The sequence below is a fragment of the Antechinus flavipes genome, chromosome 2 (assembly GCF_016432865.1).
Source record: "Antechinus flavipes isolate AdamAnt ecotype Samford, QLD, Australia chromosome 2, AdamAnt_v2, whole genome shotgun sequence".
Classification (NCBI taxonomy): Eukaryota; Metazoa; Chordata; class Mammalia; order Dasyuromorphia; family Dasyuridae; genus Antechinus; species Antechinus flavipes.
The window spans coordinates 499,550,479-499,573,455 of NC_067399.1; the positions used below are offsets into that span (position 1 = coordinate 499,550,479).

At 36.0% G+C, this 22,977-nt stretch overlaps 1 protein-coding gene across 1 annotated transcript in view; it reads right to left on the reverse strand.

Annotated features, from left to right (window-relative positions):
* The window catches only part of DYNC2I2 (dynein 2 intermediate chain 2), a 38,479-nt gene extending 16,016 nt beyond the window's left edge, over positions 1 to 22,463 (reverse strand). The window contains exons 1-2 of the mRNA XM_051980121.1: positions 21,978 to 22,463; positions 4,843 to 5,091 (exon numbers count right to left, since the gene is read on the reverse strand). Coding sequence (XP_051836081.1) covers positions 4,843 to 5,091; positions 21,978 to 22,439 — 711 coding nt within the window. The 5' untranslated portion in view covers positions 22,440 to 22,463. The remainder of the gene's footprint in view (positions 1 to 4,842; positions 5,092 to 21,977) is intronic.
* Between the last annotated feature and the right edge of the window lie 514 nt (positions 22,464 to 22,977).

Sequence of the window (22,977 nt, forward strand, 5' to 3'; positions counted from 1 at the left end):
TACAAATTGAGAAGGAAAAGAAAAGAGCTGATAAAGTGTGTTTTAGCATATACTCAGAAGCATCAAGAAATATTAGTTCAGGCAAAATTTTGTCATCATGTATTACAGCACTATAAACAACAATATTACAAAAAGATCAAAAAAAAAAAAGAAAAACATCTCACAGAAGAAAATGAATAGGAGTTCAGGAGATAAAAACAACAATTCTATGACCACCTTAAATTTAATATGTATGTGTGTGTGTGTGTATGTATATATATTTTTTAAAAAGCATATATAATATGCTTTTTTTTAATCAAACTATATACAGATATATATTTAATCAAACTGAAGTTCAAAACTTCATAATGCTCTTTCATCAAGACTCTTTTTGTTTGTTTGTTTTTCTTTGTATATTCAATTGTGTGTTGATATTGTTAGGTTTATCAAGGTCAAGGAGTGGGTTTTTCTCTTTTGTTATATTAACCATCAGGCACAATGCCTGGGGAATAGTAAATCCTTAATAAATGTTTGTTGATTGGGAAAAAAAAGAGGGTTCTTTTGGGAGGAAAAGAAAGTCTTTGGGAGTGAAAGCAATGTAAAATCTATTGTATCACTAAAGCCTCATTTCTAAAATATAAAGAATTGTGTCAAATTTATAAGAATACAAGTCATTACCCAATTAATAAATGGTCAAAGGATCTGAACAAACAATTCTCAGATAATGAAATTAAAGCCATTTCTAATTATATGAAAAAATGTTCTAAATCACTATGGATTACAGAAATTCAAATTAAAACAACTCTGAGGTACCACCTCACACCTCTCAGATTGGCTAAGATGATAGAAAAAGATAATGATAAATATTGGAGAGGATGTGGGAAAACTGGGGCACTAATACATTGTTAGTGTGGAGCTGTGAACTGATCCAACCATTCTGGAAAGCAATTTGGAACTATGCCCAAAGGGCTATCAACCTGCAAAATCTTTGATTGGGTCTATATCCCAAAGAAATCATTAAGAAGGCAAAAGAATCCACATGTGCAAAAATGTTTGTAGCAATTCTTTTTGTGGTGGTAAAGATCTGGAAATTGAGTAAATGCCCATCTATTGGAGAATGGTTGAATTATGGTTTAAGAAATTAATGCAATATTATTGTTCTTTTAAAAATGAACAAGATTATTTTAGAAAGTCTTGGAAAGATTTATATAAACTGATGCTGAGGGAAACAAGCAGAACGAATACATTGTACATAGTAACAGCAAGATTGTGTGATCAACTATGAAAAACTTGGTTCTTCTTAGCAGTTCAGTAATCCAAGGCAATCTTAATAAACTTTGGACTTAAACACTACCTGCATTCAGAGAGAAATCTATGGAGAATGAATGTAAAGCAACACATGCCATGTTCACTTTTTTTTTTCTCTTATGGTTTTCCCTTTTGTTCTGTTTTTTCCCTTCCAACATGATTCATAAAGCAATGTGTATTAAAAAAAAAAAAAAAAACTAGTGTGTGTGTGTATATATATATATATATATATATATATATATATATATATATAAAACCAGAAAAAAAGAAAATCAAAAAAAAAGTTTTTTAAAAAAATAGAGCATCACACCAGATCCTGGTCTTTCCCCATTAGCTCCATGGAGATAATGATGCTCCCTCTTTTCACCCTGGCAGTGTGTGTGTGTCTGTGTCTGTGTGTGTGTGTGTGTGTGTGTGTGTGTGTGTGTGTGTGTGTGTCTGTGTGTGTGTGTGTGTGTATTTGGGGGAAGAGGAGAGAGATGATGGATACAATCCTGAGGATGATCTTATTTAGGGATCATTGGAAAGAATACAGAATGATTCAATGATGACAACAGTAACATGTCAAAGAAATTCTCATCTGTACCACAAGATTTTCAGGCTTGCAAAGAAATGGCATTCAACATCGGGACAGACAGAAGGCACTGTATCAGAGAAAAACAGTTCATTATAAACGAGGCCAGGATTTTTTCCAAAAAACAAAAATCTTATAGATTCAAAACTGATTAAACAATGTACAGATGACATACCTAGAATGACAGGGAAAGATAATGTGCAATGTTGGAGGGGATGTGGGAACTGGGACACTGATGCATTGTTGGTGGAATTGTGAATACATCCAGCTGTTCTGGAGAGCAATTTGGAACTATGCTCAAAAAACTATCCAACTGTGCATACCCTTTGACCCAGCAGTGTTACTACTGGGCTTATATCCCAAAGAGATTTAAAGAAGGAAAGGGACCCACATATGCAAGAATGTTTGTGGCAGCCCTCTTTGTAGTGGCCAGAAACTGGAAACTGAGTGGATGCCCATCAACTGGAAAATGGTTGAATAAATTGTGGTATATGAATATTATGGAATATCATTGTTCTATAAGAAATGACTAACAGAATGATTTCAGAAAAGCCTGGAGAGGCTTACATGAAGTGATGCTAAGTGAAATGAGCAGGACCAGAAGATCATTATATACTTCAACAACAATACTATATGATGATCAATTCTGATAGACGTGGCCCTCTTCAACAATGAGATAACCAAACCAGTTCCAATAGAGCAGTAATGAATTGAACCAGCTACGCCCAGAGAAAGAACTCTGGGAGATGACTATGAACCACTACATAGAATTCCCGATCCCTTTATTTTTGTCCACCTGCATTGTTTATTTCCTTCACAGGCTAATTGTACACTATTTCAAAGTCTGATTCTTTTTGTACAGCAAAATAACTGTTTGGACATGTATGCATATATTGTATTTAAGTTATACTTTAACATATTTAACATGTATTAATCAACCTGCCATCTGGGGGAAGGAGGGGAAAAGTTGGAATAAAAGATTTTGCAACTGTCAATGCTGAAAAATTACCCGTGCATATATCTTGTAAATAAAAAGCTATAATAATAAAAACAAAACAACAACAACAATAATACAGATGAATGCACAACAAGAACTGAACTAGGATTAGATTATCAGATCCCATATTCAAAATTCACCTGCCTTCATGGGCATTCCTCTACAAAATTGTGGACTTACAATCTGGGAGAAGTTAAGAAAAGAAGCTAAGAAAACTTTCCAGATTGCTGTATTTCAAGTCTCAGGACAAAGTTTCTTAATTCAAGAAATAGGTTCTCTATATATACAAGAAGGACAAAGACTACAGTGTTTTTACAATAATTTCTCTTAAACACTCAATGATTGGGTCCTTAATCTTATAACACTATTTATATGTCCCTGAATTTATCAATATTATGTTATGCTACTAGACAGGAAGGTGCTCCCCTCAAAAGAGTGTTCCTAATCATGTTAGTAACATCTTAGATGAAAGTCTAAATATAGCAAGAATTGGACTTAAATTTAAATTTTAGAAATTAAAATTTTTTTCTGTGGAAATAATATAGGCAAGTACACAGAAGAGATTCTAGAGTAAAGACATGGTAGTACCTGTTAGTAGCTTCTTTTGGAAGTTCTTAAAATGACTATGAAAATCAATACTAGCCACAAAAACTTGTCAATCCATATAGCTTCATTTTAATCTATAGATACATTTATAATAAGAACTTTTGTGTTCTGATTTTTTTTTTGGCTCTCAACTCAAAGATATATTTCTCAACTCAAGATATATATTTTGCCACATTAGCAGACCTCATCAGACATTATCTAGTCATATTAACCCTTTTACTTACAGTAAAAGCGTTCTCCAAATTCTCCAAATTGCTTAACAATGGAAGTTAAAAGTATCTAAATGAAATTTTGGAAAGAAAGGAAATATCCAAAACTTTTAGAAACTTATATATTTAATTCTGTTCATTAAATGTACAAATTCTAAAATCTATAATTTATAATTCTGGCCTCAAAACCTCACTACAAACTTATACTATAATCCATGAAAGTAATCACTAATTTTTTTTCCCCTCCTAAAGCAATTGGGAAAATAAGTGACTTGCCCAGGATCACACAGCTAGGAAGTGGTAAGTGTCTGAGACCAGATTTGAACTCAGGTCCTTCTGACTTCAGGACTAGTGCTCTAGCCACTGTTCCACTAGCTGCCCCAATAATCACTATTTTAAAATGACAACAAAGTTGAAATTTCACAAGCAAAAGAATATAATGTATAAACTACAAATCCAAGCTGATTTTAAAATTATATACAAGTAAAAAAAGGAAAATCTAGATCAAAAAGAGAAGAGACTAAGATTTTGTAATAAGTCAAGGGAAAATCCTACTGAGAATCACTGTACCTTAGTGTTGTCATGTTCAGAGATGACTGAAATCTTCAATAAAACTTCATTAAAAAGCAGAGCATCAATAAAAACATTTATTAAAAAGAGATAACATTTTGTGTGATATTCTCTGTATAAGTAAGCAGGGAAATGTATGACATATTTTAGAAAATTTTCTACCCCAAATGGTAAAAATAAATTAAATTTTGTTGCTTAAGGCTAGCCAGTTATCTTACAAGACTCAAACAGATGAAAAATTACTAAAACAATCATGGTTGTCTTTTCAAATTATTTCAATGAATATTTTTATCTTTGTTATCAAATGTTATTATTAAACTGATTTCTTTTCCTCAGTCACCCTGAGAAAGCAAATTAGAGACACAAAGAAGGAATAGAAAGCAAACTGAGGAGGAAAAAAATCATTCAAACTTTCCTGAGTCTTAGGTTTTCAGAATTCTACAAGATCAGATAATGATTTACATGAAACAACAATTTTGAGTTCTAGAGGCAAGGCAGAAATTTTAATGGGAAAACCTGAAAGTAGAAAATAAAAAAGAGAAGAGACATTGGAGTTGTCAGAGGACATGGGAAATCCCATTTTCCTTACCCCTCCATACCGTTTGCTGCTGCTCTGTCCAGTTCACCTCGAAGCCATCAAATGCATGGCTCTGCCAGTTCTTATCCAGCTCTCGGATGATAAGGTTTTCTACCCGACGGAGGAAGGAGGCCAACCCAGGGATATCTTGCTGGGATGCATATCGTAGGGCCACAGGAAAAGGTGGATCAGTTTGTACCTCTGCATCAACCTGTTCACGGGCTTGGCAGGCTGCTTCTGAAGTGGAAATGCTGGCAGTCTGGCAACTTTTCTAGGGAAGAGCAATAAGGAAGAACATAGTATTCAGGGCAAGGTAGATCTAAACTCTAAACCATGATGAATGGGCTAGATACAGGGAAGCATGAAGAAATCTTCCTGAACTGATGCAAAGTGAAGCAATCAGAGCTAAAAAAAATAATAATAATAATACATAGATTCCAAAAATGCAAAAAGAATGAATCACCACATGCAAAAAAAAATCAGTAGTCAATGTTGAAAAATTATAAAGAACGTGCAATGCTCAAAAGTTAAGAGAAAACAGTCTCAATCTACCCCTTTGCCGAAATGGAAAGTCCAGAAATGTTGTACAGTATGCCCATTTTCAGACTTTTCAATTTATTGATCAGTTTTATTTTTCTTCTTTTTCTTTTTCATTTTTTAAAAAAGTACTATTTGTTTTATGGAATGACTCGCTGGGAGGAAGGTGGCAGACATGTAACTGGAAAAAAACATGGTGACTAAAAAGACATTAATGATTATTTTTTAAAAAGAATCACATAATTTTAAAGTTGAAAAGGACATTTGAAATCAATTAGTCCAAACTCTTAATCTGACAGATAAAGAAACAGACTATAGTGGTTAAGTGACTTGCTCAGGTTGCCTCAGCTAGTCAGAGGCAGAATCAGGATCAGAAATCACATCTCCTGTCTTCCAGGCTAACTCTTTCCACTTGCTCTACAACAATTCATGACACGAAAATATTCACTCCCATTTTCATGTGTTTGCTCATTATGCAAGGTATGTGTCTCACTTATATGTCCATATTTATGTCCATATAGATCCTTCTATGCAAGTGTCTCTTCCTAGAGGGTATAAGCTCCCTGAGGAGCTTTGTTGTGGAGCCTCAGTGTACAGTGAAATACCTTCTGAAATACAGGAGCTTAATAAATGGATGCTGATTTATTCTCTATCTTAGATTGTAAACTCTAACAAGACGAGCAGGATCCAACCAAACATAATGATGATTATGAAGGTGATAAAAGCTCCATACCAACTCCTAGATAGCAAAAAAAAAAAAAAATTGACATCACATTGAGAAGGCAATTGACAAATACTAATATTATATTTTATAACTCTCCTGGTCAAGTGATAAAGAGCTTAAGCCTTGAGTGAAACAATTTCCCCTCATCCATCCACAAGGACCCACTATACTGTCACAGGCAAAGTTGAAATCAAGAATTCACCCTAAATATTAAAAGGTATTTAGGGCATGTCTCTAATTTTCAAAGTCAAAATCACAAATGGTCCAACCATTCTGGAGAGCAAATTGGAACTACACCCAAATATGTTTATAGCAGCTTTTCGTGGGGGCAAAGAATTGGAAAATAAGTAGATACTCATCAACTGGGAAATGACTAAATAAGTTATGGTATATGAATGTTATGGAATATTATTGTTCTATAAGAAATGATCCACAGGATGATTTCAGAAAAACCTGGACTTACATGAACTGATGCTAAGTGAAGTGAGTAGAACCAAAAGAACACTGTATACAGCAACAAGATAATGTGATGATCAATTCTGATGGATGTGGCAATGAGGTGATTCAGGCCAATTCCAATAGACTTATGATAGAGAGAGCCATCTGTATCCAAAAAGAGAAGACTATGGAAACTGAATATGGATCACAACATTGTATTTTCACCATTTTTGTTATTGTTTGCTTGTTTTTTTCCTCATTTTTTTCCTTTTTGATCTGATTTTTGTGCAGCACAATAAATGTGGAAATATGTTTAGAAGAATTACACTTTTAACTTGTATTAGATTATTTGCTGTCTAGAGGAGAAACAATTTGCCTAAAGGGGTGTGAAACTCTGCATATCCTTTGATCCAGAAGTGCCACTACTGAATCTGTATCCCAAAGAAATTATAAAAGAGGGAAAAGGATACACATATTTAAAAATATTTGTTGTAACTATTTTTGTGGTGGCACAATTGGAATTGGAAAATGAGTGGATGCCTATCCACTGAGGAATGTCTGAATAAATTATGGTATATGAAAGTAATGGAATATTATTGTTTCTATAAAAATGATGAATGGACTGATTTTAGAAAAGTCTATAAAGATTTATATGAACTGATGCTGTGAAGTGAGCAGAAGCAGGAAAACACTGTGTACAGCAACAAGTTTATGCAATGGTTAACTATGAAAGACTTGGTTCTTCTCAGCAATTCAGCAATTCCAATAAACTTGGAATTTTCTGGATGGAAAGAGCCTTTCACATCCAGAAAAAAAAGACAAAAACTAAGGAGTTTGAACGTGAAGAAATACATACTATTTTCACTTTTTTTTTCCTGTTTTTTTCCTCATTGTTTTTCCCTTTTCTTCTGATTTTTCTCTCCCAACACGACTCACAGGGAAATATGTTATATCATAAAAAATAATATATATATGTGATGATATTTTTTAAAAAATAATAACAAAAATGAGACAACCTAAAAACTAAAAAAAAAAAATTAAGCAAATAAAGAATCTTACAAAATTCCTTCTGTGACATAAATATGGCCTTGATACTTAAACCAGAGTCAAATCATCAAAAAACTATAAACCAATTTACTTAATGAATACTGATGAAAAAAAATTAAACAAAACATTTACAAAGCACCTGGAGCAATACATCACAAAGATCATGCTTATACTATGTTTTGGGGGAAAGGGATTGTATTACTTAGTTTTTTGTGCAAGGCAATTGGGGGTAAGTGACTTAACCCAAGATCACATTGTGCTGTGTGTTAAATAACTGCTCTCTCCTAACTCCAATGCCGTGCTCTATGCACCATGCCATCAAGCTGCTACCCCCCATGCATATACTATGTCCAGAATGGATATATATCAGGAATGCAGAGCTGGTTCAGTATTAGGAAAATTATAAGTATAACTGACTATATTAATAACAAAACCAACAAAAATAACAATTATTTCAATATCCACAAAATTCAACATCCATTCTTATTAAGCACTTGCATGTATGCACACACACATAAACATAGGAATAAATAAAAATATTAAGTTATTCAGTGTGTTTGACTCTTCGTGACCTCACTTGGTGTTTTCTTGGCAAAAATACTAGAATGGTTAGGGTTAAGTCACAATCCAGAATGACACACAGCTAGTAAATCTCTGAGGCAAACTTTGAGCTCAAGAAGAAGATGGAGGAGAAAGAAATTTGTGACCAAAGATGAACTAGAGACCATTACTGATCACAAAATAGAAAATTTTGATTACATCAAATTAAAAAGCCTTTGTACAAACAAAACTAATGCAAACAAGATTAGAAGGGAAGCAACAAACTGGGAAAACATCTTCACAGTTAAAGGTTCTGATAAAGGCCTCATTTCCAAAATATATAGAGAACTGACTCAAATTTATAAGAAATCAAGCCATTCTCCAATTGATAAATGGTCAAAGGATATGAACAGACAATTTTCAGAGGATGAAATTGAAACTATTACCACTCATATGAAAGAGTGTTCCAAATCATTATTGATCAGAGAAATGAAAATTAAGACAACTCTGAGATACCACTACACATCTGTCAGATTGGCTAAGATGACAGGAAAAAATAATGATGAATGTTGTAAGGGATGCGGGAAAACTGGGACACTGATGCATTGTTGGTGGAGTTGTGAACGAATCCAGCCATTCTGGAGAGCAAACTGGAATTACGCCCAAAAAGTTATCAAATTGTGCATACCCTTTGATCCAGCAGTGTTTCTATTGGGCTTATATCCCAAAGAAATACTAAAGAAGGGAAAGGGACCTGTATGTGCCAAAATGTTTGTAGCAGCCCTATTTGTAGTGGCCAGAAACTGGAAAATGAATGGATGCCCATCAATTGGAGAATGGCTGGGTAAATTGTGGTATATGAATGTTATGGAATATTATTGTTCTGTAAGAAATGACCAGCAGGATGAATACAGAGAGGCTTGGCGAGACTTACATGAACTGATGCTAAGTGAAATGAGCAGAACCAGGAGATCATTATACACTTTGACAACGATATTGTATGAGGACATATTTTGATAGAAGTGGATTTCTTTGACAAAGAGACCTAACTGAGTTTCAATTGATAAATGATGGACAGAAGTAGCTACACCCAAAGAAAGAACACTGGGAAACGAATGTGAACTATCTGCATTTTTGTTTTTCTTCCCGGGTTATTTATACTTTCTGAATCCAATTCTCCCTGTGCAACAAGAGAACTGTTCGGTTCTGCAAACATATATTGAATCTAAGATATACTGCAACATATCCAACATATATAGGACTGCTTGCCATCTAAGGGAGGGGGTAGAAGGAGGGAGGGGAAAAATCGGAACAGAAACGAGTGCAAGGGATGATGTTGTAAAAAAAATTATCCTGGCATGGATTCTGTCAATATAAAGTAATTATTAAATAAAAATTAAAAAAAAAAAAAAAAAAAAAGAAGAGTCTTCCTAACTTCAGGTCTGTCATTCTATACACTGCTGCTCTAAACCAAGAACAAGTATTATCTGTAATGGGGGCAAGACATGGTAAAGAAAGAATAAGAATATCCACTATCATAATTATCATTCAATATCATGCTAAAAAAAAGTTAATTAAGTCAAGAAAAAAGAAATTAAAGGAATGAGAAAGAGAGAAGAGAAAATGGAACAAAAATAGTTATAGCAACTTTTCTTGCAGCAAAGAATTGGAAACTGAGGAAATACCGATTAACTGGAGAATAGATAAACAAGTTATGATATATGAATGTGATGAAATTCAATTGTGTTCTAAAAAATGATGAAGGAGATGTTTCAGAAAAACCTAGCAGAACTTACATAAACTGATACAAAGTGTAGTGAGCAAAATCATTAGAACAATTTTACAGTAACAACACATGAAAAGATAAACTTTGAAAGATAATCATCTCTAAAAAATAACTTAATAATGCTGATCAACACAATGACCAACCATACTTCCAAAGGATTCATAATGAAACATGCTATCCTCCTACAAATGGAACAAATTATAACATACTTTCCTCTCATTCTTTTTCTTAATTTTTTTGGACACAGCTAACGTGGGAATTTGTTTTGCATGCCTATATGTATTTATAATGGGTTTTGTTTTTCTTGTCTTCTCAATAAATGGGAGAGGGGGATTGGAGGGGAGATAAATCATAACTGAAAATAAAACTGATTTTTTTTTAAAGAAAAAGAATATAGGAGATGGAGTATTTTATTTAAGGAAGAAGAGGCCAGTACAGTGTATAGGCCAAGAGTTTGAATACCAAAAGATTTTATGATCCTGGAGGTACTAAGAGACTGAGAGCAATGAAGGGAGAATGTGATATAGTCGACACTTTAGGAAAATCATTTTGGCAGTTGAGTAGAAGAAACTGGAAGCAAAGAGAATAAATAAATAGGAGATTATTACAACAGACTTACAGGAGAGATGAAAAGGGACTGAATAAGGGTGGTAACTGTGCTAGAAAAGAAGCACATGGAAGAGATGTGGAAAATTGAAATGACAAGACTTACCAAATGATGAATAGGTAAGTGAGAAGAAGAAATCAGTAAAGACAATGTTAAGAACCTGGATGATTGCAAGGATGGTGGTATCCTCTTTAGTAATAGTAATTTTTGGAAAAGTAATATGTTTGGAGGATTAATTCTCTTCTGGACAAGTTGAGTTCAACACTATTGTGCTATAAGAAATGAAGAAGAGGAAAACCTGAAAAGAATGACATGAACCTAATGTAAAGTGAAATGAGCAAAACTAGAAGAACATTGTATACATAATAATAATTGTGCAACAATCAATTATGAATGAGCTCTTCTCAACAATACAATGATCCAAGACAATTATAAAGAACTTATGATGGAAAAAGTTATCCATTTCCAGAGAAAAAACTAAGAGTCTGAATAAAAAATAAAGCATACTATTTTCTTTTCTTTCTTTCTTTTTCTTTCTTTCTTTCTTTCTTTTTTTTTTTTTTTTGTGCTGAGGCAATTGGGGTTAAGTAACTTGCCCAGGGTCACACAGTTAAGAAGTGTTAAGTGTATGAGAACAGATTTGAACTCAGGTCCTCCTGACTTTAGGGCTGGTGCTCTATTCTGTACCATCTAGCTGCCCCCCCTACTATTTTCACTTATTTTTCATATTTTCTTTTCCTTTTACATGATCATAGATATATAAGCTACATTAAATTACTATTTTAGAGAGGAAGGGGGAAAATTTGTAACTCAATTTTTTAAAAAATGTTAAAAATTATCTTTACAAGTAATTGGAATTACTTTATAAACTGGATACCACTTTATAAACAATACATCTATGCTGAATAATTTTAACCAAAAACTCTACTTTTTCTACACCTGATTTTGTCTATGCCCTACAAGCCCTTCACCTTATGAACAATACTGGAGGAAAGGAGATCAATATCGCCAATTCTTGCTGTGATCATATTGCAAATTATATTTTTCTCCTCTCTGCAAGTTCATTTCCCTCTCTGCCATGCACATGAAAAGAAAGCATGGCATGGGAGTGCCTGCCCCCATCATATCTCATCTCCAATATCAGTCCTGAGATAGGTTAGATTCAGTTCCTAAACATTGAGTTTTGCTTGCTCAGGATTTGCAAACCTGTTTTGATCCTTTAGATATGAACCTACCTGAAACCTCTGATATGAGACTTGGCTATCTAAGAAAATTTCTTGGGACCATAACTATAACTGATACTTCTTTTGAGTTTGAATGAAGATGTGGACAATAAGCCATTAAGTCAGCAACCCACCATTCCACAGGAAATATGAGGATGTGATCGATGTATGGAGGCTTGCATCTGGGCAAAGAGGTTGGCAATGAAACTATGAGGTCTCCTTAAGATGGGATCCTTGTGGCTCAAGTTTCCCAACTGTGTTCTTTTGGATAGGAATGTTTCCCCCCTAATTATTCCTGAGTTGGTGAGACTGTTAGTGCACGTTTAGTCATCATTTATGACTCATACCTGAAGTCAAACAGAATTAAGGATACTTATTTTGTCCTGTTATAATTATATCCCTACTTATAAAACATTTTTACATTCAGAGTAAGTGATCAGTGTAAGAGCCATGAACACAATGCAAGTATGTAAGATCTTGCCGTTTTCTATCTGAAAATATGTAGTCATTAATCAAATGCTTATTTTCCATCTGAAATAGGTAAATCATTGGATAAATGAATATTTGGCCTAGGCATTTGCCTGTTACTGGATATATTTCAATATAACTTACTAGAAATAAATATATGCTTATATGAAATAAAGTCTTTAAATCTTTCAAAATTTAAGAACATTTAGCTATTGGTACAACTACTTATGAGATCCAGCTGTTATTATAATGATTAAGGATAATAATAATTGATAATAAGAAACCTTAAACACTTTCAATATGATTTAGAAAATTTTAGTGTACTCAGTTTTCTTAGAAGATATAATTCATGGGTTATTTTGTGTTACATTGATGTAAAGTCAATTTTATTTAAGTTTACTATTAATGTGGAAATGACATCTGCTCATACTGTGTTTCTCATAAACAATTTATTTGATATGCACAGACCAAGCTGATGATTGGTATCATTACCCCCTGATGATATTCTATCCAATAATAGACCCTTGCAAAATAAAGGGATATAATCTTTTCACGCTATGGGTGATTTCATCACTTCATCAGGCTACAAAAAGAGCTTCACAAACTGGGAGAAATAGTCTAGGATTTTTGGATGTTACCCAAATTCAGCATCTCCAACGAAATGCAATTTTTTGCAAAAACTTTTCTCTTTGCAGCCCCACTTGTGTTACTCTTTCTTTTGTGGATTGGTCTTTCTATATCAAACGGTCTGGTTTTGACATTTAATTGTTAATCAAGCTTCACAGCCGCTGCACAAACTAAGATGGTTTGTGAATGTTTCTGTTAGCCTAGAGCAGGGGGTCCTCAAACTACAGCCCGCAGGCCAGATGCAGCAGCTGAGTACGTTTATCTCCCTCCACCTAAGGCTATGAAGTTTTTTTATTTAAAGGCCCACAAAACAAAGTTTTTGTTTTTACTATAGTCAGGCCCTTCTGAGGGCAGTGAACTGGACCCCTATTTTAAAAGTCTGAGGACCCCTGGGTCCTAGAGGGATCCCCCTTTCTGAAATTTGCTTCTGAATTAAATATAACTTCCAATTTCCCAAAGCAATCGTCTTCACTGGGATTTTGGTTACTCTCTTTGCTTGGCACCCTAAGTGTAATCACTGTCTCAGCCTTAAGTGGACATTTTGTGCTTAAGTAGGTCTTTTGTTCAATGGACCTTTGATTGCAGATAGAGCTCTCTGAAAACTGAGTTCTCTGGAGACCCCATCCCAGCCTTTCTCCTTTTATTAGTAATTACTTCCGGGTTTCTTTATCAACTGATTGGAAGATCTCTTCCTGCACAAAATGTAGTCTCTATTTTAAGAGATTATGCCCAACTAGTTCTTTATAGAGTTCACTCTACCTGGTATTATTTATCTTTAGGGAAGGTAGTGAAAATAGATCATAATTCTATCCAGATCATCTGCTTTCTCCCACATTTCTTGATTGCCCTTTAATAACACATCAAGAATTAGGGCTTTATTTTTAAGTGCTCCTCTTTCACTCTCACTGCCCCAACTCATGGGCTCCCACAAATAGGAAATTACTCTTTGGCCAAACTAAAGGCTATAACATGAACCTCCCCTAAATATTTCAAAAGCCCTATCAAGAAAAATGTCTCCAACTGGAGACTTCTCAACCAGTCATTTTCTCTGCTAAATGCCTCATAATTTCCAATGATATTGTCCCTAATCCGCTTTTTAGATTTATTTTTTGTAGGCTTTGGTCGATCCAACTTCAGGGATCTAAATTAAAGCTATCTAAAGTCAGATTAAAAAAATGACTAAATCACTATTGATTTAATAATGAAATGATAATGAAAATTAAAACAACTCTGAGATACTATCTCACACTTCTCAGATTGGCTAAGATGACAGGAAAAAATAATGACAAATGTTGGAGGGGATGTGGGAAAACTGGGACACTGATGCATTGTTGGTGGAGTTGTGAATGAATCCAATCATTCTGGAGAGCAACCTGGAATTATGCCCAAAAAGTTATCAAATTGTGCATACCCTTTGATCCAGCAGTGTTTCAATTGGGCTTATATCCCAAAGAAATACTAAAGAAGGGAAAGGGACCTGTATGTGCCAAAATGTTTGTGGCAGCCCTGTTTGTAGTGGCTAGAAACTGGAAATTGAATGGATGCCCATCAATTGGAGAATGGCTGGGTAAATTGTGGTATATGAATGTTATGGAATATTATTGTCCTGTAAGAAATGACCATTAGGATGAATACAGAGAGGCTTGGAGAGACTTACATGAACTGATGCTAAGTGAAATGAGCAGAACCAGGAGATCATTATATACTTCAACAACGATATTGTATGAGGATGTATTCTGATGGAAGTGGATTTCTTTGACAAAGAGACCTGAGTTTCAATTGATAAATGATGGACAGAAGCAGCTACACCCAAAGAAAGAACACTGGGAAACAAATGTGAACTATTTGCATTTTTGTTTTTCTTCCTGGGTTATTTTTATCTTCTGAAACCAATTCTCCCTGTGCAACAAGAGAACTGTTCGGTTCTGCAAACATATATTGTATCTAGGATATACTGCAACATATCTAACATATATAGGACTGCTTGCCATCTAGGGGAGGGGGTGGAGGGAGGGAGGGGAAAAATCAGAACAGAAGCGAGTGCAAGGGATAATATTGTAAAAAAAAATTACCCTGGCATGGATTCTGTCAATATAAAGTTATTATAAAATAAAATAAAATATTAAAAATAAATAAATAAATAATCCAACTCAAAAAAAAAAAAAGAAAGAAAAAGAAAAAGAAAAATATCTCCAACTGGAAACTTCTCAACCAGTCATTTTCTCTGCTAAATGCCTCATAATTTCCAATGATATTGTCCCTAATCCGCTTTTTAGATTTATTTTTTGTAGGCTTTGGTCGATCCAACTTCAGGGATCTAAATTAAAACTATCTAAAGTCAGATAAAAAAAATGACTAAATCACTATTGATTTAATAATGAAATGATAATGAAAATTAAAATAACTCTGAGATACTATCTCACACTTCTCAGATTGGCTAAGATGACAGGAAAAAATAATGACAAATGTTGGAGAGGATGTGAGAAAACTAGGATACTAATACTAATAATGTTGATAAAATTGTGAAATGATCCAACCATTCCGAAGAGTAATTTGGAACTATGCCCAAAGAGTTATATGATTGTTCATATCCTTTGATCCAGCAATGCTAATACTGGGTCTGAAGTTTTCCTAAACTGTTTTTATTAACATATTTAAGACAACCTTGATGGGAACTCAGTTTTCCCAGACTGTCTTTAAGACAGTCCCAATATCAATACACACCTTTGTTACTCCCAAGTTCAGCCTTTATTTCCCCCTCTTTCCCTGAAACCCTTAAAAATTATCTCCCAAAGCAAACTTCAATCCATATGACTATCTTGCTTAGTTATATTTCTTTGAGACTATGTGATATTCATGTACTAAAATAACAAAGCTTCACGTCAAAAACTAAATTTCCATTATATTATTTTTATAATATTCTTTTACAATTGTGCCTCTTCCAAATCTACTTCATATTTCTGCCTATTATCACTTCTGCTACCTTATTTTCACCTCATAGAATATAGTCTCTTGCAAAGGCTCAGAGATAGAAGAAAAAATGTTGAACCTGAGGATCAACAGGTAAATCATTAGTGATCAGAGAAATGAAAATTAAGACAACTCTGAGGTATCACTTCACACTTCTCAGATTGGTTAAGATGACAGGAAAAGATAATGATAAATGTTGGAGGGGATATGGGAAAATGGGACATCAATCCATTGTTGGTAGAGTTGTGAACTTATCCAACCAGTCTGGAGAGTAATTTGAAACTCTGCCCCAAGGGCTATAAAACTGTGTATACTTTTTGACACAGCAGTGACTCTATTGGGCTTGTATCCCAAAAAAAACATAAAAGAGAGAAAAGGACACACATGTACAAAAATGTTTGTAGCAAAATTTTTGTAGTGGCAAGGAACTGGAAAATGAGTGGGATGCCCCTCAATTGGGGAATGGATAAATAAGTTATGGTATACAAATGTGATAAAGTATTATTATTCTCTAAGAAATGATGAGCCAGCTGATTTCAGGAAAGCCTAGAAAAACTTACATGAACTGATGCTAAGTGAAGTAAGTAGAACCAAGAAAATACTATCTACAGCAACAACAAGATTATATGTGGATCAACCGTAATGGAGTTGGCTCTTTTCATCAGTGGGTGATTAAAGACAATTTCAATATGTTTGGAATATGTTGTGGCTGGCTTTTAAGAGCTCATCGCACATAAACCCTTTGATCTCAAAGGCGAGCTGAATGAGGTGGGAGACTCATAGGGTGTGAAAAGAGCTCCAGTTTATTATGCCATACAGCCTTATTAATATACTTTTTTGCAAGAGTGATCAGCCCGTGGGCAGTAGGCAATCTCCAGTCACCATTCAGAGAAGCAGCTCGTGGGCATTGCATAAACATGGAATCTACCAATGGGAGGAGAGCCAATCCAGCAATTCAGCAGCTCGCTCACAGATGAGAGGCCCTGTTCAGGCATCCCTGTTCACATAGCCACTGGCTGTGACCCTCCAGCTCACTCGTTCCCAGGATCACAATTCAGTGATCCTTGCTCAACAAGGGCATTTCTGCAACATGGAAGAAAACTAATTGTGCTTTTATCAAGGGTTGAGATGGCCTTGGTACTCCCTCTCAGCAGAATTCCATATTCTTTCAGGGATAGAAAATGCCATCTACATCCAGAGCTATGGAGACTGAATGTGGATCAAACCATAGTATTTTTATCTTTGTTGTGGTGTTGGTGGTGTTTGCTTGTTTGTTTTTCTTCTTTCTCTTTTTTTCTCCCTTTGATCTGATTTTTCTTGTGCAGCATGATGAATATGAAAAAAATGCTTATGTATGTGTGTATATAGATATGTTTAAATTACATATACACATATAAATGAAGAAAAGCCATTCTCTAATAGATAAGTTAACAAAGGATATAAATAAACAATTCTCAAAGAATTGCAAACTATTAATCATTGATAAAGGGAGCCCCAAAACTCTTTCTCTTTCCCTCTCTCTAACTTTGGGGGGAACACTAAGCTCTTCCCTGAGACACCTGCCCCAGGAAATCAAGATAAAGTGGTTTCATTCTGTTATCTGGATAGGACTAGTTGAGTCCAGGACCATTCCTACTTAGCCCAAGCTAGAGATCTTTATCCAACCCTATTGAGTTGGAAATTAACCCAGAGACTCTCATTCAGTTCCAAGATTTTCTATTCTGATTTCAGCTCAAACTGCTTCCAGCTCCCACCAAAAGCTGCCCCCAGCTTCTAGCCATAAAAGGGGGCAGTTGAGCTCAATCATTGGCAGTAGAGGATCTCAAAGCAGGAATCATACCAAGCCAAGGGACCTCCCTTGGCATAGCTACCTGCAAGGGACTCTCTGCACACTCAAAGACATTCTCTTTCAGCATTACCCCCTCTATCTCTCTCTCCTATTTCCCTACCAAGATCTTACTCACTTTTTCTGCTAGGATAGGATTTTTCTGCTAAAAACTTTATATCTCCCCTGTCGGAATCTTGCCACCAAGGAATTCAGTCTTTCTAGCAAAGGCTGACTTCCTAATGCCAATGATAAACTTCTTTTGCCAGCTTAACTTTTGGGTTTATAAATTAAGAAGGACCTGTGCCACCAGAAGGGGTTCCCACAACTCCCTGCCCTGCGCTGAACCTCATCATTTGGTTCCCTGACCGGGAATCGAACCTCATCACTTCCAGGAATTGAGGGAATTTGAACCTCATCATAATCATATAAAAATGTTCAAAATAATAAAAAGAATGATCCAAATCAAAATAAGCCTGAGGTTTCACCTCATACTTTGCAAATTGACAAAGATGATAAAATAAACATATAGTTAATACTGTGGGAAGAAGGCTACACCAATGCATTGTTGGTAGAGTTGCAAATCACTAAAACCATTTTGGAAAGCAATTTGGAAATAAAATGAAAATTAAAAAACAGGTAGATGGCACAATAGATAAAGTACTAGATCTGGAATAAGGTATATTTGAGCTCAAATATGGCTTTACACAGTTACTAAGCTGTGTGACCTTGGGCAAGTAATTCTCAGTTTCCTCACCTATAAAATGGAGGTGGGGGTGGGGGTGAAAATAATAGCATCAATTTCCTAGTGTTGTTGGGAGTATCAAATGAGATATTTATAAAGTATTTAATAGAACCTGGAACATAGTTGACACAGATAGATATTAAATGATCATTTCTTTTTTTCCAAAAATATCCATACCCTTTGACCCAGATTTTGTATTACTAGGTTTTTACCCCAAGGAGAATATTGATAAAAAGAAAATTCTCATATATGCAAAAATATTTATCGCAACACTTTTTGTGGTAGCAAAGAGTTGGAAATAAACCACAAAAACTACTATAAATTCTGAGCAGCTGAGCCTGACTTCAAAGACTTCTCACAATCTGGTCCTTACCTAATTACCTAAGTTTCTACCTGTATCTCCCAAAATAAACCCTAAAATCTAGTCAAATTTGTTCACTTGCTATCATTGAAAACTTTTTCAATACTTCCAAGGATCTATCCTGGGTATATATTCCACTAGCTTTGAATCAATTGGATTGTGTTATCATCTATCCCATACTTCTCTTGATGAAAGCACGCTGGCTCTAGGAGATCTAAGCTGCTTTTCATCAATCCCTCTGAGGCACTCCACTAGAAAATTCTAACCAAGTAGGCATGAAACCTTGAATGACTATTCTTATTCACTTATTTTATTCACGTAGGCCACAAGTCTCCATCATTCCCATTAAAATAGTATGTCACTTTAGGCAAATGTACCAATAACAGTTAATAGCCATCATTTATATAGCACCTAGAAGCACTTTACAAATATTATCTTATTTGATCCTTACAACACTATTAAGCTCTTTTTATAGTTGAGGAAACTGAAGTAAACACTTGCCCCAAATCACCTAGCTGGTAAGTAATTGAATTTAAACTCAGGTATTCATGATCCAACTCTAGTCACTGGACCATCTAGTCCCCCAAAGATTTTGCTAAAATCTAGATAAATTCCATAAATATCATTGCTTTGATTTACCAAAGTTTTTAATATTGCCAAAAAAGGAATGAGTTAGTCCCAAATGAACTGATCTTCTTGTTTCTTTGTGATCATTGAATCCTTTTCCCTATTCACTTACCAACCACTGATAATATGTTAAATAAGAGTTGTATAAGGATTGAAATTAAAGCTATATATAGTGTACAGAAGTTGTTCTTTCCCCTTTTATGAAAACAAGGAGAAAAGAATTCTCCAATTCTTCTTGTTTAGTTCTCCAAAACCTTTTAAAAATGTTTCTCTCTTCTCATAATTACAGAAACCTGGCTTCCTCTGAAATACACGATATCTCTAGCCATTCCCTCTAATCCCGTGTGCTTATTTTATTTCCCCTAACAGAATGGTGTAGAAGTAAGCATACGTCTTGCTATATACTTCTATTTCCAGACCCTCCCCCCATGTTGCCATTGCTCAGTAAATTCTTTTACTTCCCTCTGTCTGCAATATACTGTCCAGGTCTTTATTGTTGTCATCTTCCATCATCTGCCAGACTATGGATCACACTTTTTTTCAATATAACAACAATAAAAATAGTTGATATCTATGTATACAAAACATTTTATATACATTATCTCTTTTGAGTCTCTTGACATCCTTTAAAGGGACAGGTGTTAACTGAAAACAATGAAAGACTCCAAAACTCTGATCAAAAAGTGACCAATTTCTATTTCATAAGATTAAAGGTGATTCGTGTTTCTCTCTTCTTGGCAGAAAGGTGAAGTACTATAGGTGTGGAGTGAGACAAAGATTTTTCAGACACAGTCAATGTGTTAATATGTTTTAATGAAGTATATATAGAGAAATAGTCATCAAGAAATCACGACACAGAGATAAAAAAGAAAAGAACACAAACCACTGTTTTAAAAAGATGTTAAGTGTTTTGTATACTTCCACTTCACCTCAAGGAAATCAAGATATTATCACTTGAGATCTATCTTCCTCAGTAAATATCAGTAAATACACTGGGAGAAGAGGTAAGGATGACTATAGTTAGGGTATATCAGGGACATGTATGCTAATCAATCAATATCTACATGACACTACCTAAGATACAAAATGTCTTAAGAGATCATCCCTGACCTAGGGGACCACAGAACTTTAACATATTAAGAGCTACATGGGATTTCAGAGAGTTTTAGCCCCTAATTTTACAAAGGAAGAAACTGAGATCTAGGATGGAGGTAGTGTAGTACAGAAGGAAAAAACTATGGAGTCTAAATTTGGTGTAATTAGGCCTAGGTTTGAATCCTTATTACTTAGTTGATTGTTGTCCTTTGTTTCTGAAGAGGACCAAAATGACATCACTATGTTAGACTCAAGTTACATCAGACTAATATGAACATGAAACGTTCCACCACAAGTAAGGCACAAATAGGCCATCTGAAGTCTTAGAGTGGATTCGCTTAAGTCTCTGTATCTCACTTCTTTTGAGAGTGTTAGGTATTAAATGGAGAATTCAGAAGAGGTAGAGTTCAATTAGGTTAGCAAAATTCTTGATCAAACAAGAAAAAAGACAGAAGTTCTGGGGAGCAACCAGGAAGGGGGAAATGGGGAAATTATTTTAAAAGCTAGTCTTGGAGCCTGGTAGGGGGAAACAGGTGAACTGGGAAGTGTAGTTTTATACAATTTCTCCTTGGGGAATATTTTGAAATTATTTCAATTCCCCTTGTGAGGTCCCAAGTTCTGCCAACTTTCAGAAGGGCCAAACAACAGTAAAAATGGCTCAAAAATTGAGCAGAAAATTTTCCAGCATTAAAAGAAGCTGATGACTCTCCAAATCAGAAGGTATAAAATCTAAGAAAAGAAAAAAGAAGAAAACATAGAATCTAAAAATTCTGGAACTGAGTAAAAGACCATAAAATTCCAGCCCCTCATTTTACAGAAAAAACTGAGGCCTAAAAAATATTAAGTGCTTAAATCCATCCTTGGGTCTTTCAGACCAACTAAAACCAGTTCACTCCTTTAGAAACAGACACCAAGCTACAAGCAGACAAATCTGGCATTCTGCTGCCACCAACAACCCCAAGAGCTCAGCCTTTTCCAGAAGGAGCTGTTAGGTAAAGCTGTCCATCACTTAAAAATTTGTACAGATCCTTTCTGAATCCATATAGATACCCTGCTTGTGCTACCTTGCTGGATAACAGTATTTATTATTGTAACCAAAGTTCCAAAACACAGACTTGTTTTACTAGAGAACGTTATGTTGTTTGATTTCAATTTAGATTTAGAATCACCAATTTCATTCATGGATACTATATACATTTATTTTGTATACACAAATACGTGTCTATTTTTGCAAATGAAATGGAAGCTCTTTGGGATTAGGGACTGTTTATTTCATTTTTTATATCTGAAATCTCTTCACCTCATCTGACATACAATACCAAGTGTCCACTCCCCGAACTATGTTACAGATGAGGTAACAGAGGTCCAGGCGAAGGGAAGTGTTTCTTTCTAGGTTATACAATTGGAAGAAAAACAGGGCTAAGAGACTGGGAAGAGGTGAGGGATAGAGGGACATTAGAGCCATTGAGGGCACGGAGGAGAGGGAAATGGGTTTCGCCAACTCTTCGGGTCGAGGAATCCCCCCACTTTCACTCACCGGTTCACTCCGGATCTCCAGGGATCCTCTCCAGAGGGAGGGCACCGTGGCCCCGTCCAGGGTCTCGTCCCGCAACATGCCGGGAGCCTGGTCAGGGCCCGGGCCGGGTCCGAGGCCAGGACCGGGGCTAGGGCCGGGGCCTGGGCCAGGGCCGGAGTCGGGGCCGGAGTCGGGGCTGGAGTTGGAGTTAGGGTCAGGATCAGTGACAAAGTCAAGATCGGGACCGGGTACAGGATCGGGGCTAGGGGCCTTGTAGGGGGCGGGATCAGGATTGGGCTCTGGTTCGGGATGGGGACGTGAGCGGAGACTCGAGAGTGAGCAGGAGTTTGGTTCAGGATTGCACCTCCAACCTAGATGGGGGCCAGGGTCAGAATCGGGTCGCCGGGGATTGGAGGCGTTTCTGATCTTCCCTCGCCGCCAGCCTCTAGTATTTGGCCGCGCCCTACGCCCAGAGGTTTCCATGGAGACGGTTCCCGACCGCTTCCTCTCCCCTTAGAGGCTGACGCCTCTTGATGACGCCTTGCACCAGGGGCCTCAGGCGAGGGCTGATGCCTTTGCCGCCATCTTGACCGTGGGCAAGTTTCGTACTACTTAAAGGACTTCACTTTCAAGGAAGGTGGCGTGGTGGCCATGAGAGGACCAGCTGATCTTTGAGGGCCGGGAAAGAAGGCCCAGCGCTTATTTGATATATAAGAGACAGTATATAAGAGCCTGTACCAGGCTCTAAGATGGCGGCGAAGGGGAAGGTCGCTTGGGAGGCATTCGGTGAGGGCGGGGGGCGGCGCTGCAGTAGCTGCTGCGGCAGCTGAATCAGATCTTGCAGCATCCGAAGGCTGGGCATGGAAGGGCTCTTCACTCACTACTGCGTGACCTTGGGCAAATCCCTTCCCCATCCCGAATCTCTGCTTTCTAAGCTTAAAAATGGGAGTGGGAAGGAAGAACCCCCGCAGATTCCTAGGACCTCCTCTCTCCTTCCCCCTACCCCCCTTCCCATCAGCCT